This window comes from Triturus cristatus, chromosome 10 (genome assembly GCF_964204655.1).
Source record: "Triturus cristatus chromosome 10, aTriCri1.1, whole genome shotgun sequence".
Lineage (NCBI taxonomy): Eukaryota > Metazoa > Chordata > Amphibia > Caudata > Salamandridae > Triturus > Triturus cristatus.
In genome coordinates this window covers 1,034,699,456-1,034,715,875 of record NC_140593.1, presented here as the reverse complement: position 1 = coordinate 1,034,715,875, position 16,420 = coordinate 1,034,699,456, and the positions used below count along the sequence as shown (strand labels likewise).

The 16,420-nt window shown below is 45.6% G+C and overlaps 1 protein-coding gene across 5 annotated transcripts in view; it reads right to left on the bottom strand.

The window, feature by feature from the left end:
• LOC146796486 (acyl-coenzyme A synthetase ACSM3, mitochondrial-like) overlaps nt 1-16,420 on the bottom strand; it is a 411,246-nt gene that overhangs the window by 44,635 nt on the left and 350,191 nt on the right. For all 5 annotated transcript variants that reach the window (XM_085629088.1, XM_085629091.1, XM_085629092.1 and 2 more), the window contains exon 11: nt 16,025-16,152. In XM_085629088.1, coding sequence (XP_085485214.1) covers nt 16,025-16,152 — 128 coding nt within the window. The remainder of the gene's footprint in view (nt 1-16,024; nt 16,153-16,420) is intronic.

The window sequence follows — 16,420 nt, the reverse complement described above, 5'->3', positions numbered from 1 at the left end:
GTGCTTACTGGAGGTACCTAGTGGGCTAGTTGGACCCCAGGGACCCTCAGGATTCATGGGCACTTAATCTCCCAACTTAAAACGGCCACAGGGCGTGGTTGCACACGTCACCTCAGGACCCCCCTCCCTTCACCACTGTGCAAAAGCACCTGTGGCACGTTTTAAGAGGTAGTTTTAATCCCCCTGCCCTATTATGTACTAGGGACTTACAGAGAAGGTCATGCTAATCACAGGGGTACCCCAACGCATAGTGTTCCCTAGTGTATGTAGGCATTTTCACTGTATTTTAAGTGTCCTTTAGCATAGCACTGGCTCTAGGCCTGGTTAGTCAGAGTCAGTTACCACCAGTACCCGTCTGAAAAAGTTGTGGGTACAGGATGATTTTGCAACAAGGCCTCTTTCTGCTCCTCTGTTGGTTCTTTCTTGGACATGTTTAGCTTTTTTCTGACCTTTTCTTCGTCTTTGTGGACTTCTGTTGCCTCTCTCTGCATTTCTTTTGCTTCTCTCTGTGTGTTTTTCTTCTTTCTTCAGATGTCCAACCTCTGTAGGCATAGTTAGAAACTAGCATTTAAAAAACCTTTGAAATTCACTTAAAAAACCATAGGTTTCAGGCACGTTCTAGTTAGAAATTAGCATTTAAAAACCTTAGAAATTCACTGTAAAAACCATAGGTTTTAGGGAAAGTTATAGTTAGTTGGACATTTCACTCGTACAAAACCATAGAAATTCCCCCGTTATAGTTAGTTCAGCTGAATATAAATCGCGCCCCTGCAGTGCACTGCTGATGACGTCACATATTACATCACTCATGACATGGTCAGTGACATCACTCATGACATCACTGATGACATCTCAAATGACATTACTGATGACATCACTGATGACATCATCCATGGGATAAATAGATGCATCTTCTCACACCCTAATATAACCTTTGATACACCCACTCTAAATTACAGATGGCCATTCTCAAAACCATTGATTCTCCAACACCAATAACTACATACCCACTCACTGATTCTTAGGTCTACACACACATCCACTCACTCATCCGTACAGTCACTCATACTTATGGTCACTCAGTACAGGACTATCATATGCACTCATACACCTATATAGACACTAACACACCGCCACTCATCCATAGAGGTACTCACACATCTAGTCTGTCATGCAAATAAATAATCACACACCCATTTACTCACCTATACAGTTATCCACACACCAGCTCACTTACTCATACAAATACTAGCACATTCTTATGCTCTTATACAATCACTGATACACGCACACACTCACTCGTACAGCCACTCTCACAATCACACACTCACTTATAGCCACTTAAATACTCTAACACACATACATACTGCCTTTTACATATCTAGTTACTCAAACATGTACCACTGAGATATACATTCACTCACTAACACACCCATACACACACTCACCCCCATGCAGTCCGTCACAGATGCACTCTTGAAACCATGCACCCAGTGAATCACCCACTCACACATCTATGCACAGAGTCACACACACCCCACCCACACAAACACTCAGGCCCCCATACAGATACTCAGACAACCAATCAATAACTCATATAGAAACTCATGTAGCTATTCATAAACCCATGCAGCCGCTTACACACCAACAGACAGACGGATACAGACATTCACACAGTTTAGTCACTAACCCATGCATTCAGTAACATACGCTTAATCACTCATTTATAGACTCAGTCACGCACCTACTAAATCATCCATTCAGACACTTATACACCCACTCATTCTTCAATACGCCTTTCCCTATATATATTAAACATATTTAAACTTTACAGAAACACACAGTCACTGGATGAGGTCATCAGTGATGTCATTTGAGATGTCATCAGTGATGTCATCAGTAATGTCACTGACCATGTCATGAGTGATGTAATATGTGACGTCATCAGCAGTGCATTGAGGGGGCGCGAGTTATAGTTAGCTGAACTAACTATAACGGGGGAATTTCTATGGTTTTGTACGAGTGAAATGCCCAACTAACTATAACTTTCCCTAAAACCTATGGTTTTTTCAGTGAATATATATATATATATATATATATATATATATATATATATATATATATATATATATATATATATATATATATATATATATATATATATATATATACACACATTTTTGTCCCAGGGACATTGCTGCCTGCAACATTTTTCCTCATGTTTCTGGCAGCCAATCCAAGTCATGTTCCTGAGGGAGCAAGATGGTCCAAGAGTAAAAACGCCTCCTGGGCCAATCAGAAAGCTCTATTTTTTTTAAACGGGGTTTGAGAGTCCCTCAAACCCAACCGTCTAGCTATACAAACATTTTTGAACATGAATGTCTCAAAAACTACAGATGCGATTAAAAACAAATCATTGAAAGTAAGCTTTATGGACCAGGATCAGCAGTTTTTGCGGCAGCGCTCTTGAAAAAAAAGTCTATGGAAATCTTTGGGGATTTTGGACCCCCCTTTTTTTTCTTGGCCCCCACTTGAGAGATCACCCTGAAACTTTCCATGCACAAACTAGATAAAAAGCAGCACTTTTTTTTTAGAAAGTATCGTGAAGATTCGTCAATGGCACCAAAGGTATTAGCAAAACAAACATGCATTAGCAAAGCCAATAGGTTTCGCATGTGGGAAATCTATTGGTTTGTCAATGTTTTTTAGGTGTTACACAGCAGTGCGAGCTGCTGGTTGGGGGTGTAAAGTGTATGTGTTTGCAAATCACTGTGAGCATGTTGTTTGTGTGTGAGAGCATGATAGTGTTTTAGTGTGTCTTTGTGAGTTGATGGAGTCTGGATAGGATTGTGCATGTGACAGTGTGTGTAAGAGAGTGTGGTTGCTGGAAGTCTGGCTTCGATTATGTGCGTTTGGAAAAGCATGCCTGTGGGCGAAAGTGTGAAAGCATTTGTGCCGGAGTGTGAGTGACAGTGTTTGAGTGTCTGCGTGAGTCTGAGTGACAAGAGCAGGAATGCATACAAATGCTTCAAAAACCCTCACACAGTAGGCTGAATTCAGCAAAATAAAATCATTTTACACTTGTGTTGTCATTATGTTAAGCAGACCATTACAACGGCTTTTAGTTCCACGATTGCTGCTGCATTCAGCAAGGAAATGAAATGCAGGAGGTAAGTGTCCCAGTATGATCCATGCCCACAACAATGGCCAAAGTTATTATCAGTACCCAAGGAAAAAAAACACTAACCGGAACCACTGGTGTTAACTCCTCAAAGTCTCGATGCCATACATTTATTAGAACCTGGTATTTTTCCAGGTCAGAAGAAAACAAGTAGGCACCCTGGCAGGAAGGCTTGTTTAGCTGTCTGACCGGCTTTGTTTTCACTCCACACGAGACTCACTGGCTGACACATAAGCTGAGACATTCAAACTGTCAGAATTAACCGTCCCAGGACGGGAATCTTTTTACAACCAGAGGTCGGAGGGCAGCTAAATGTGTCTGTGTGTAAAGCAACTGGTGCTCATGAAAAGTGCTCCAATACCTTCTGGTGTTTATCATGCTAATTGTGGATAAGAAGAAAAGAAACAAAAAATAGCAAAAGCAGGGTCGGTGGGGGGGAGCGGATCTGTGTACACCAGGGAAAACAGAGATGGGCGGGAGGTAGTGGTGAGAGGGACGAGCACCCATTAAAGGCGAGCAGGCTCAGGGTTAATGATTTGGATGTACTGTAAGATGTTGCATGAATTTAAAAAATAAATACCTCTGCAGACACGCGGGTGAGGAGTGCAGTGACAAACTGGGAGGAGAGAAACAGCCTGAGTGTTTTTGGCCGACTTCTTTTACATTTTATTGACATGTTTCCAACAAACAGGCCGCTAAGTTCTCTCCAGGAGCAGACTACGCTTGCTTGCAGTCCCTCAGGGCTCCCCTCCATCCTTGCCCTGTAGTAACCTTTGCCCTGAGGTAGGAGGGAAGCTTAATGTGTCCGTGTGTAAAGTAACTGGTGCTCTTGTAAAGCAGTCCAATACCCTCGGGTGTTATTCGCACTATATAATGGATAAAAAGAAACAAGCGCCGGCCTTTGATGCACTCAAGTGGGTCCCTGCTTCGGTCCCTTGGGGACTGGTGAGTGCGTGTTACAATCTAAACAAGTGCCGGGCTCTGATGCACTTGAGTGGGTCCCTGCTGAATGTGCTCATGTGTAGCGTAACTGGTGCTCATGTTGAGCATGTTAAGTGCTTCAGTACCTTCAGGTAGAGATCATGCTATGTAAAACTGCCAAAAAAACAAGAGAGTGAGTTTGGGATCACAAGGTCTCCACTGAGGCCAGCACAGCACCCTGAGCCCAAGCCACTCTTGCTGCACTGTGGTGCTGACACACTTAAAAGAAGTTCCACCAAAGTGGATGAAAACAGCACTTGGGCCACTGGACACTGATCAGAGAAACATATGAGGAACAACAGGAAATAGTGTGCTACAGCCAACAGGAACGGAGGAAAAATAAGTGGCAAGCACACGAATCAATGAAAAGTAAGGGCGGTATGTAAGCGCCTTTTAAGATTAATATTAAATACAATATATTTCACAAGCACAGCGCAGTCGCTGTGCAGGCAAAACCTGAAAGGACATTTCCTATGAAAACCCTGACCTAACTATATGTATATTATAAAATAGTATATGATAGATTGTATCTAGTACGGGCCAAACCTCAGCGTCTCTAAAATGCTGAACATGAGCTCCTATCCCACCTTACAGAAAGCATTTTTTAATTATCAACGCATAGTCTTGGCCATTAGAGTTTCCCATGCGGAAGCCAAAGCAAATTGACTATCATGTTTCTCTGGGGGATATGAATTGGTGGTCAGAGCACACTAATACAGTAATTATTTTCATCATGCTTTGGGCTTTCACCTTACAGAATATTTTGGTATATGCATTATTCATTGATAATGCACTGTAGTATCATGTCACTGGGGTTCCTATCTTCTTTGGGCCTCCTCTCTTCTTTGAGTATGATTAGTGCCTCACTCATTTCAGGCAAGCAGCTGTTTGGATGTGTTTCTTCGCCGACATCTGGCAACCTACCCATAAGATGGTATGTCTGTCCCCTGAGTTTTGCCATTCCATATTTCTCTTACAGTCTCTTTGAGGTCTTTTGATGTAAATAGCATTTCCATTTCTTTCTTGGCCTAGGGAGCCAGTGTCAGTTCCACTCACTCACTTTCCAATGTCCCTCTCTGAATATATAATCTCTTAAAATGATTTTGGAAGACACTATTCATGCCATCTTCAGTCAATTGTGATAGTCCATTCACGTCATTCACTGTTACTGATACTCGAGGCCACATTTGCCTCACTTTGTAGCAGCCATGCCAGCATCCTCCAAATTTTTCTCGCCCGCCTCTTTATCTTTAGTGGTATGATATTGAAAAATATGTATCTAGTCTATTATATAGCTCCCCTACTAGGACTTTTTTTAATCAAGATGTTCTAGGGCACCTTCTTGCATCTGACTAGTAAATGGATCTCTCTCAAATGCTCTAAATGTTTTTGAAGAGTGCTAAAATCAATTAACAAATCATGTAAGATAGCAAATACACGACAAGTAAAATGGACCTACATTACCATTTTGGGGTTCAAGGGACATTTTTAAAGCACTTCTCCTTGTGGTTTGCCATTGATGTCAATATCGACCTATATAACTCAGTTACCTCTCTCTCTCTCTCTCTCTCTCTCTCTCTCTCTCTCTCTCTCTCTCTCTCTCTCTCTCTCTCTCTCTCTAGAGAGAGAGAGAGAGAGAGAGAGCACTCTTCAAAAACATTTAGAGTATTCCATCTCCTAGTCATTGTTTACCACAGGCTGCAGATAGGTCTGTCGATGTTTTGAGAAACACGTGTTTTTATAGGTGATAATGTGGTAATATTTTTAAAGTGTTAACAGGTGTTTTATGCAACTGTGTGTATTATTATAAATCTAATTTAGTAATATTGTAAGGATATTAAAATGTGCTTTTGAAAATGTACTTATGTTTTGTAGTACATGGACACTATTAAGACCTATTAAGGTATTTATCTAGACATATCTAAAGAAAAAGAAAATGCAAGGTTTTCTATGTTTACAAGGCTTATTTTCACACTATGGGGGGGGGGGGGGGGGGAGGGATTCCTTGGTAGGTGCTTGCATCAAGGGTGGGCCGGCAAGGGTCAGCTAGTCAGGTGTGCTGATTCATGTTCAAAGGGCAGCACAGTCATTGTGAACACTGAAAGAAACACAAAATGCTGTGTTATCTGTTGCATTTGTTTAGGAAACCTAAATATTCTGCAAATGAATTCAGCACTGTCAATTACAGTAAATAATTCATGGTTTGACTTCTTTTTTTCTATAGATGTAGAGTTTTGCCACATAACTTGTAGGTTTCACAAAAAAAGTTATAAATAGCCATACTGGATGAAAATGATACTGTTGGAAAAAGTACGAAAGTTTGCATTTTTAAGGCATATTTTAAGAATCTTTTTCCATATAGTTTGGCACTTCATGCTGAGTAAACCTAAAATCCCTGACAATGGTAATGCTCTGAAGAGTGGTTTGGGGATGTCATTATGATGATTAAATATGGGTTTTAATATCACTGTATGTAAAATATATGAATTTTTTTTCCACTGTATAAAACACACAGTTAAAAAGTGATTTCTGGTTCTGTCACAGATATGTTAAACCACTAAAATTCACACTCGACACACTGTAACTCACGCTACCTACCATGTTGTTATCCTAATAGCTGTTTCTGTGTGTCTTTCTCCTCTGCAAATTGTTGTTGTGAATATGGCAGGCAGTGTGAGTTATGGCATGTGTTGTGTGCATTGATAGCCATAATACAACAGTCAAAAGTGGCAGGGCCAGGCCGTGGCCTAGCGATCCAGCATGGTGGACGCGAGTTAGGCAAGCTCCGTGCAGCCCTTAGCTAAAATCCTTCAAATATCCCTTTCCGTCGGATGAAAACTTCGTCAAAGTCCCCTGTGGTGCTTGGGAACCGAGTGGCGGTGGCTTGACCCAGAGACGAGACGAAATCGAAGCGTCTTTGGCAGCAGTATCGCGGTGCAGCCAGGAGGCCTTGTGGGAGGACCTGAAGCGGTGATCTTGCGGTGGCAGTAGAGACCTTGGAGCGGCTGTAGGAGACGCGGTGCGCAGAAGCGCAAGATTGCCTGGGAACCTGAGTGGTCCGACTGTGGACACGACCGATTACTGGTGGCTGGCCCAGAGAGCGAATAGTCAAGGCGACAGAGGCTGTGCGGTCAGCTGACCCGCGATCAGTGGCCCGGTGAGTGCTCTGGCTCGCTCCCCCCCTTCTCCTCCAACCTTCAGCATGGTACTCGGCGGTCAGTTCGGGCCGCGAGAGGGGGGTGTCTACCACATGGGCTCCCTGCGGCTCATACTCCCCTGTGAAGACGGTCGGGCCAGAGCAGCGTCCTGCGGGGCCGTGACGGAGGTGTTGGAGCCTCCCTAGAGATCAGGAAATCGACGCATGACGCCACGGCGTTTGGGGAGAGGCCAGCCTGTGAGGGACTGCTGCGGTGGGGCCGTGTGAGCCTGGTGGAGCCTCTTCGGCAGCAGGGAGGTGGTGGTGCCAGGCCACTGCTTCACATCGTGGCCTGAGCTCCAAGACACATTACTCGGGATAGAGAAAGTCCTACGCTGAGTTTGAACCAGAGCGTGTGTGTGGGCCTGCAATGGAAGGCCCTGCTTGGTTATTCAAAGTGCTTTGATGGCTGGAAACTGGTGGAACCATGTCGGGGGGACTGGCCTGCGATTACTGGGCTCTGCCAGGGCGTCTCTGGCTGTGAGGAGCTGGGCCAGGACATCATATTGGAAGTGGAGACCAGTGTGGGAGTCAGATCTGCCTCCCTGGTCCTCTGGAGGTGGCACGTGAAGAGACAGAGGAACACCCATTGGGGGGGGTGGGGGCGGGGGGGAGACATGACTTTCCGCGGAAGAGGCCGGGTTAGCACTCTGTGCGGCTTGGGGGCAGCAGCTGGAACGGATATTACTGGTTCAAACAGTGTGAGTGAAGAACAGCGGGTGGCATACTGAGCCACAGTGCTTTGAGCTGAGGGTCCGGCTGGAGAACTGCTTGACCACCACCTTCGACGACAGACGTCTGACCACCACTAGGGGGCATTCCAGACAATGCCGCGCTCATGGCTGCCATCACACAGTCCAGGGCTGCTCTGAAGGCAAAGATTGGAGAGGTGGGCTCCGACGTTACACTCCTGAGGCAAGATCTTCGAAATGCTGTTGAACGCATTACTGAGGCCCAAACCAGAGTCTCGGGAGTGGAAGATTCAGTAGCCACACTGCAGAAGCATGTCACGTCGCTGGAGTCGATCACTAGAGGCCTGGCCTCACGGGTGGAGGAGGCGGAGGGTAGGGCCAGGAGAAACAACCTCCGCTTTGTTGGCTTCCCTGAAGGATGCGAAGGTGGGGACATGGAACGATTTCTTATTAGGTGGCCGGTGGACTGGCTCCCTCCCAAATCGCTGTCCTGTTGTTTTGTCATCGAAAGGGCAGATAGGGCACTAATGCAGAAGCCTCTCCTGGGTGCCAGACCGAGGCCTGTCATTGCCAAGACCCTGAACTACCATAACCGAGAAGTAACATTAAAACAGGCTAGACCCAAGGAACCTCTGTTGTATGAAAACACCCGCATTCTCATATTTCCGGACTATACAAGACTAGTCCAGCAGAAAAGACAATCTTTTATGGCAGCCAAGGCCCGCCTCCGTGAGCTGAAACTCCCCTACGCATTGTTGTATCCAGCCAAGCTGCGGGTGGTGTATCAGCCCCATACTCTCTTCTTTGAGTCGCCGGAGGATGTATTCAATTGGACGGACGAAACTATGAAGATTCGGCGCCGCACGCCGCCTGGACTGGGGTCTGATTCCTCATCCAGTGAGATTGCCCACAGGCCACCCAAACCCAAGCACAAAGGCTCCAGGAGATTGAGATGCCGCTCCAAATCCTGTAGTGACTCGAATCGATCTATTTCGGTGCCCCGGCAGGGATCTCTGGCACAATAGCAGCGCCAGGACGTTCTTGAACTGGGGACTGTTTGTGACTTATGTCTATACCGACAAAAAGTGGGCAGGGGCTCCTACCCCTGTTCGAATTTTGATAGCTAAAGGGAACGTCCATTGACTATGGGCAGGTTATTGGGGATCCATTGGTGGGGAGGGCGGGGGGGCCGCCGTTGGGGTCCGCAAGCCACCTCCGCCGCGACAGATACTTCAGCTGTTTTGAGGTAAAGGGGGGTGGTTTGGGGATGTCCAGAGACTCTTAGATGGCAAGTTTCACAGATAGGACGCGGTCCCATGCGGGTGACCTACGAATAGTGAGTTGGAATGTCAGAGGGGCCTTGGATAAAGTCAAGAGAGGGGCCATACTCTAACAGGCCAAACAGTACAGAGCGGATGTCTTGATGTTTCAGGAGACGCACTTAATAGATGCCAAAGCATTGCGTCTCCTCCGATATGGTTATATTCAAGTGTAACACTCAGGCTTTACCAGGGGGTCACGAGGCGTTGCGATCTTTCTGCATCACAGGGTCCTGTATAAGCATGTTAAAACATGGTCAGATCCTCAAGGGAGATATGTATTTATTGAGGGTTCCATATATGAGGAGCGGGTGGTGTTGGGTAGTGTCTATTCCCCCCCACCGCTGCAATGGGCTTTAGTTGAGCGTCTGAAGACATTGTGGACAGATTTACCGGAGGGGTTAGCAATCATAGGGGAGATTGGAATGACGTAATGGACTTGACGGAGGACAGATGGAGGTCATGAGGACACTAGTACTAAATTGACCTCCCTTGGCGGCGGGACTGGGATGGGTAGCTGTCTGGCGGCGGTTACATGGAACGGAACTAGGTTATACATACTTCCCAACTTCTCATGACTCGTATTCCCGTCTTGATTATTTTTTTGTGCTCTTACAAGTCGTCGGGAGGGTGCGGGCCGTGGCGCTGCTTCCAAGGGGTTTATCCGACCACTCTCCAGTGGTTCTGACGGTGCAGTTGGGTCCTGAGAAACCGCCCTTTCGTTGGAGTCTTTCCCCATGGCATCTTCAAGATGAGAAGTACAGAGAGCATATGGGGCAGGCAATTGAACAATATCTGGATATGAATGCGGGGACGGTGGCTGAGGCCGCGACGCTATGGGAAGCTATGAAGCCAACATTGCGGGAGGGTGGATATCTCCTGCACGGTGGCGAGCTGCACCCGGCGGGAAGCCCTGTTGCGGTCGGAAGCCCAGTTGATGGAGCTAGAGCAGAATAATAGAGGGGAGGGAGGGAACTTGGTGCGCCGACAGCTAGTACTGGTGCAACAACCTATGCAAATACTCTAATGGATGAGGCCCGCTTTGCGTGGTTAGCGTCCCACAGCAGAATTTATCAATGGGGCGATAAATCCAGTAAATTACTGCATAGACTATGTCAAGGAGCCCTGCTGCCCCAGGTTCTCCCAAGTATACCGGGCCTTGATGGACGGGTTCTGAGTGACCCCTTCCTCATAGCCGAGAGCTTTGCACAGTATTTTGCGGAACTCTAGGCTCCGAGAGAACTCCTGCAGGAGGATGTGATCTATTGTTTTATAGATGACCTACCGCCTCGCACCCTTTCCGCCTCGCACCCTTTCCGATGATGCACGGGCTGACCTTGAACACCTATTCACTGAGTAGGAGAACTGTGCTGCAGTGAGAGAATTGAACTCTGGTAAGACACCGGGACCAAATGGGTTCCCATGCGAATTCTTTAAGAAATACTTCTCCATCCAATTTAGGATCGCACTATCTTCAAGTCCTTGAAGAAGCTAGGGTCGGGGCTGTCTGCCGTGGGACTGTAGACATGCAGATGTGGTCGTATTTAATAAGCCGGGCCGGCCTCCAGATCAACACGCCTCATATCGCCCCCATCTCACTGCTGAATGTCAAGGCTAAAATTCTGGCCAAATTATTGGCCAATCGCCTCCAATCTCACATAACTACCCTGGTTCTTCCAGACCAGGCAGGCTTTATGCCTCAGCAGGCCATGCGCCATAATATCCGGCGGGCACATAATGCAATAGCTGCTACCCAGGAAAGGGGAGTTCCGGCTGGCGGATATGGATAGGGCGTATGATTCCCTCAGTTGGGTATACTTATTCGCACTTCTTGACCGACTGAATATAGGCCCGCGATTCTTGGCATACCTTAAATTGCTATATACGGACCACATGGCGTCGGTGTGGGTGGCCAGATCCATATCCTCCACATTCTCCATAGGCAGAGGCACCCGCCTGTCGCCGTATCTCTTTGCTCTAGCAACGGAGCCTTTGGTGGCAAGGGTGAGAATCGACGCACAGGTGGCTGGATTTGAGTGGGACCATGGGCTCTTGGACCGCATTGGCCTGTATGTGGACGATGTCCTTTTTTTCCTGACTGACATAAATAGGACCAGGCCTAGACTTCTCCGCATCATTCAAATCTTTGGTGAATCATCGGGATTATATATCAACCCGAGTAAATCCACGCTGTGGGTGCTGAGGGGAACCGCAGCGCTGGGGTCCTGGACCACTGCAGTAGGGGCGTCGTCAGAGGGGGTGAAATATCGGGGAGTTTTCCTCTTCGCTCAGCCGAGAGTATCGTGGGACAGGAATATAGTACCAATTTGGGCGCAAATAAGAGAGGAAATGAAAACTTGGTCACATATGCCCCTCTCTCTGTATGAGAGATTGGCAATTTTTAAAATGGTGTCATTGTCGTGCCTGCTATATCAGCTGCAGAATCATCCATACCCGGTGCCCCATTCGTGGTTTTGCCAGGTAAATGCTGCACTGGGATATTTCCTGTGGAAAGGAGGGGCTGCCAGGGTGGCGCTGCGGACCTGCTTTCAGTCAACGTATTGTGGGGGGCTAGCCGTGTCAGATATCCAATCGTACTACATGGCCTCGCATCTCCTGGTGCTCAATGAATGGTGGTATGGTGACCGTGGAGACCCCGCATATGCAGTGGAGCGGAAGTGTATGGAGGAGTCCACCCTACATACCATTCTATACTCAACACCGTTGCGTAGGTCTTTGCCATCGGCCACTCAGCTGGTGTTTCGGATGTGGAAACAGTCCCTCCGTAAGATGGGATGGTGGAACAAGCTAACTAGGGAGACCCCGCTGTGGCACAATGGCCGGTTGCTGCAGCTGGCGGCGCTAGCTGGATTTCAAGGGTGGGACAACATAGGGATTTCTACATTAGGGGCAGTAATGTGAGGCTCATGTTCAAATCCTTTCAAGATCTTCAGCAAGAATACCATATGCCACGAACTCAGTTCTATAAATACCTCCAATTTCGGCATGCCATTTATCCGAGTATTTCTGGAATTGAGGCACTCCTTGAATTCAGACCGATTGAGGGTAAGCTCTTCATGGGAGATCTACAAGATCATAAGATATCAAATATCTACCAATCTTTGGTGACCCATAGTTCCACTACACTGGACACACTCAGAGAGGCTTGGGTTGGGGATGTGGGTCAATTGGATGGAGATGACTGAATGGAGGCACTGGCCTCACCTAGAGGAGCAGCAATATCGACGAGGATGTGCCTTATTCAATTCAAATCCCTCCCCCTGGTTTATTACACAAGGCTCAGGCTGTGGAGGGCGGGCCTGGTGGCTTCCCCGCTGTGCCTGCGTTGTGGGCGAGAAGAGGGGTCCCTAATTCATACTGTTTGGAACTGTATAGCACTCATGAAATTCTGGAGAGGGGTGCTTGCTTGTATCACGGAGGTGTTGGGGTGGGAGCTCCCCTCCTCACCTCAATTGACAATTCTGTATATAATGTAGGGTATAGGAGGTAATATTTACAAGAGGCATCTACTACTGTTGGGGCTGACATTGGCCAAAAGAGATATAGCAAGGCTGTGGAAGGCGACGGCCCCTCCCTCTCTCTCGGCTTGGAAAAATGGGTTGGATTTTACCATGGGATTAGAGATCCCGATATTTAAGGCTAGGGGCTGCCCGCAAAAGCCCCCCAAAATCTGGATACATGAGCAGATTATCGAGGTTTGGAATTGGACCCGGCGCCCCTGGTGGACGAATCGATATCTAATTTGATATGTGGGCCCCTAGGATAAGGGTCTGGATATGTGGTAAAGGACTTGATTTGTTAGGTTGGGAGATGAGGTGACAGCCGATACGTAGGTGTGTGTTAGTGCAATTGGGGGGGGCGGGGCGGGGGGTTTGCGGTGTTTCTGTTTTATTGTATCACAAATTTCGATGAGAATAATGTAAAATCAACTGTCAAAGACAATGATTTGCAATGTGTGATGTAGCAGATGTTTCCTGGGTCAAGGAGCTCTGCACTGTCTATGAGATGTGTTTTAAAAAAAAAAAAGTGTCAGGGCCAACTCTGCGCTGAGGCAGTGCAATGTAGTACAATCAAAATTCCAAAGTCTGCTCCAAGGATAAGTGGATTGGCCACCCAACGTTCCAAGGTTTGGAGATGGAATCCCCAAATAACAATACAAACAAAATCTCATCCTGAGCAAATGTCCATTCCAAAGTAAATCCAGCAGTCCATAGTTATGGTAATTTCTTTTTTTTATTCCAAACGGCAGAATTCCAAATAAGTAATATCACAGCCAGTCCGAACAGAATGCAGACAACACGTGTTTTGTCTCGTGGATAATTTCCACCTACTTCATCAGGGCTACAAAAAATATGTAATATATAAAATATATAAGCAACAACGACCACTATTTAATTTGCCTAATCACACTAAACTTTGGGAAATTGTGAAAAGGTGAAGAAAAGTCACAAAGGATCATGATTTGTGGTTAATCACATGTGAAGAGAGTATAGGGTTCCTTTCATAAAGAATAAAAAGGTATGAATACTCTATAAAAAGAAGCCCCAACCAATGCTGCACGGAGGGCAGCTGGGGACTGGGGCTGGCCTGGGTCCAACACTCCCGTCAGGTGCAGCAGGGGTTGGGTGCAAGGCCTGGTCTGCAGCCAGACCCTGCATCCAACCTCAACTGTGCACGGCATTGGAATAATACGCATCATGAGTAGGGGCATCCAATCACTTAGGCTGGGTAACCTCAGCAGCGCAGGCCATTTGCTGTGTGTAGGACATGTTGTCACTTTTTTTAAATCTATCTATCTATCTATCTACCTATGTTATACATATATATATATATATATATATATATATATATATATATATATATATATATATATATATATATATATATATATATATATAATCTACTGGCGGTCGCCAGTAGATAGTAGATAGTTATAGTTAGGACCGTGTTTCCATAGGAAATCCGCAACATTCTATTTGGAATAACTTTGGCGCCGATTGATGAATCCTCGCGAAATTTTCAAAATAGGTGGGGCGCTCCGCTCCGCTCCTACCCTGAAAGTCTCGGGGGGATTCGTCAAGTGGGGGCTGAGAAAAAAGGGGGGTCCCAAAACGCATTTTTCCCCTGCAATTTTCCATTAGTCCAAGGTACAGCCCAAACGGCTGAACAGAATAACTTTAAATTTGGCAAAGAGGTAGTCCTCAGGTCAGGGATGTGCCTTTTGCATATCTGGAGTCAATCTGTTCATTAGTTCCTGAGAAAATTGCAGTTAAAAGTACATATATATCTATAAGCACGCACGGTGCGCGCACGGTGACGTGCGCGAGCGCAATTCTGATTGGTTGTTAGATGTCAGTAAACATTCGAATCGGTCGAAATCAGGAAGTGTCGGCCGCTATTTTGTCTCTCGCAGCCTGTGGCAGTGAAAAACAAAGGTGGAGAACGTGAAAAGGGGGCATGGTGGACAGTTCCTGACCCCCTAGCCTTGGTCAGGGGGTCACTGAAGGACCCCCAAGGGTGAAAACAATTTTTATTTTTTTTTTAAATGCGCGGGGTGCGCGCACCGTGCGCGCACGGCACGGACAACGCATCGTGGGTGCTCGGTGCGCGAAGCGCACCGAGCGCCCACAGAGCGCGCACGGTGAAAAACCTTGAAAAAATATATATATTAATAAATACATAACTTAGCATTTAAAAAACCGTACAAATTCACTTAAAAAACCATAGGTTTCACACACGTTATAGTTAGGAATTAGCATTTAAAAAACCTTGCAAATTCACTTAAAAAACCATAGGTTTCACACATGTTATAGTTAGCTGGACATTTTACATATTACATCACTGATTACATATGTGTCTTTCTGAAAAATAAATATTTGTAATATATGTATAGCTAAAGATTAATGGAAGAAGACATGGGTAAATAGGTGTCTAAATACAGTGATGTAATATCTGACGTCATCAGCAGAGGATTGCGGTCGCGTGAGTTATAGTTGCCTGCAGTAACTATAACGGGGGAATTTCATTGGTTTTTTACGAGGGAAATGTCCAGCTAACTATAACATGTGTGAAACCTATGGTTTTTTAAGTGAATATATATATATATAATATTGAAATATGCAATAATGGTGAGGTCTTTGTTATATGCAATAATGGTGAGGTCTTTGTTATATGCAATAATGGTGAGGTCTTTGTTTATATATGTATCAGGCTGGGTGAGCACAGACTAAATCCTCCTTTGGTCATATTGTCTAACAAGAGCTCTCACTGAAATCCCTTGCGTGGGCTCTAACCTAGCACACCAAATACATTTTTCTATGTTCACACAAAATGTAGGCCAATCTATTTTTTTATTTCAATTTGTGTGAATAAGTTATATCCTTAGCAGAGGCTGACTCTTACATCAGACTGCGCCTGAATAGCATTTATAAAACATCAGTGCTGCACAATAAACGTGAGTTCATTTTTACTCTAAAGTCTGGGGCCTTTGGAATTAAAAAAAAACAAATGAATAACTTTTATAACCGCTGAGTAGTGTTTCGAATAAATAGCCATCAGTTACCAATATAATCTATCTTGCTTAATTGGCTGTTTTAAGATATTAATCATCTAGAGGTAATCGGGGCTGACTTACCCAGAGGTAATAATGACATCATCGGATCTTCCAACAAACCAGAAGTAGCCATCATCGTCCTTAACAGCTCTGTCTCCTGTTAGATAAAAACTTCCACGAATTGTCGCATCAGTTCTCTGGGGATCATCCTATAGGGAAGGTTTTGCATTTAATAATTGATAATCAACTTCCACACCATTAAACTAACAGCAGAGAGTCAAATCCCCAAAAATTGTTGCATGAAATAAAACATTGGTGTATTTGACACATTCTCGAATTTTAATAGCTCAAATTTGGCCTCACCACAGGCGCTCGCTCTGCTGCCCTCAATTTTCCATATTACACTGCACACGGTGCCTGTCCGCCACATTGCCTGTCTCCTTGTGGAATAATCAATTTATATTTATTATTTCTTTC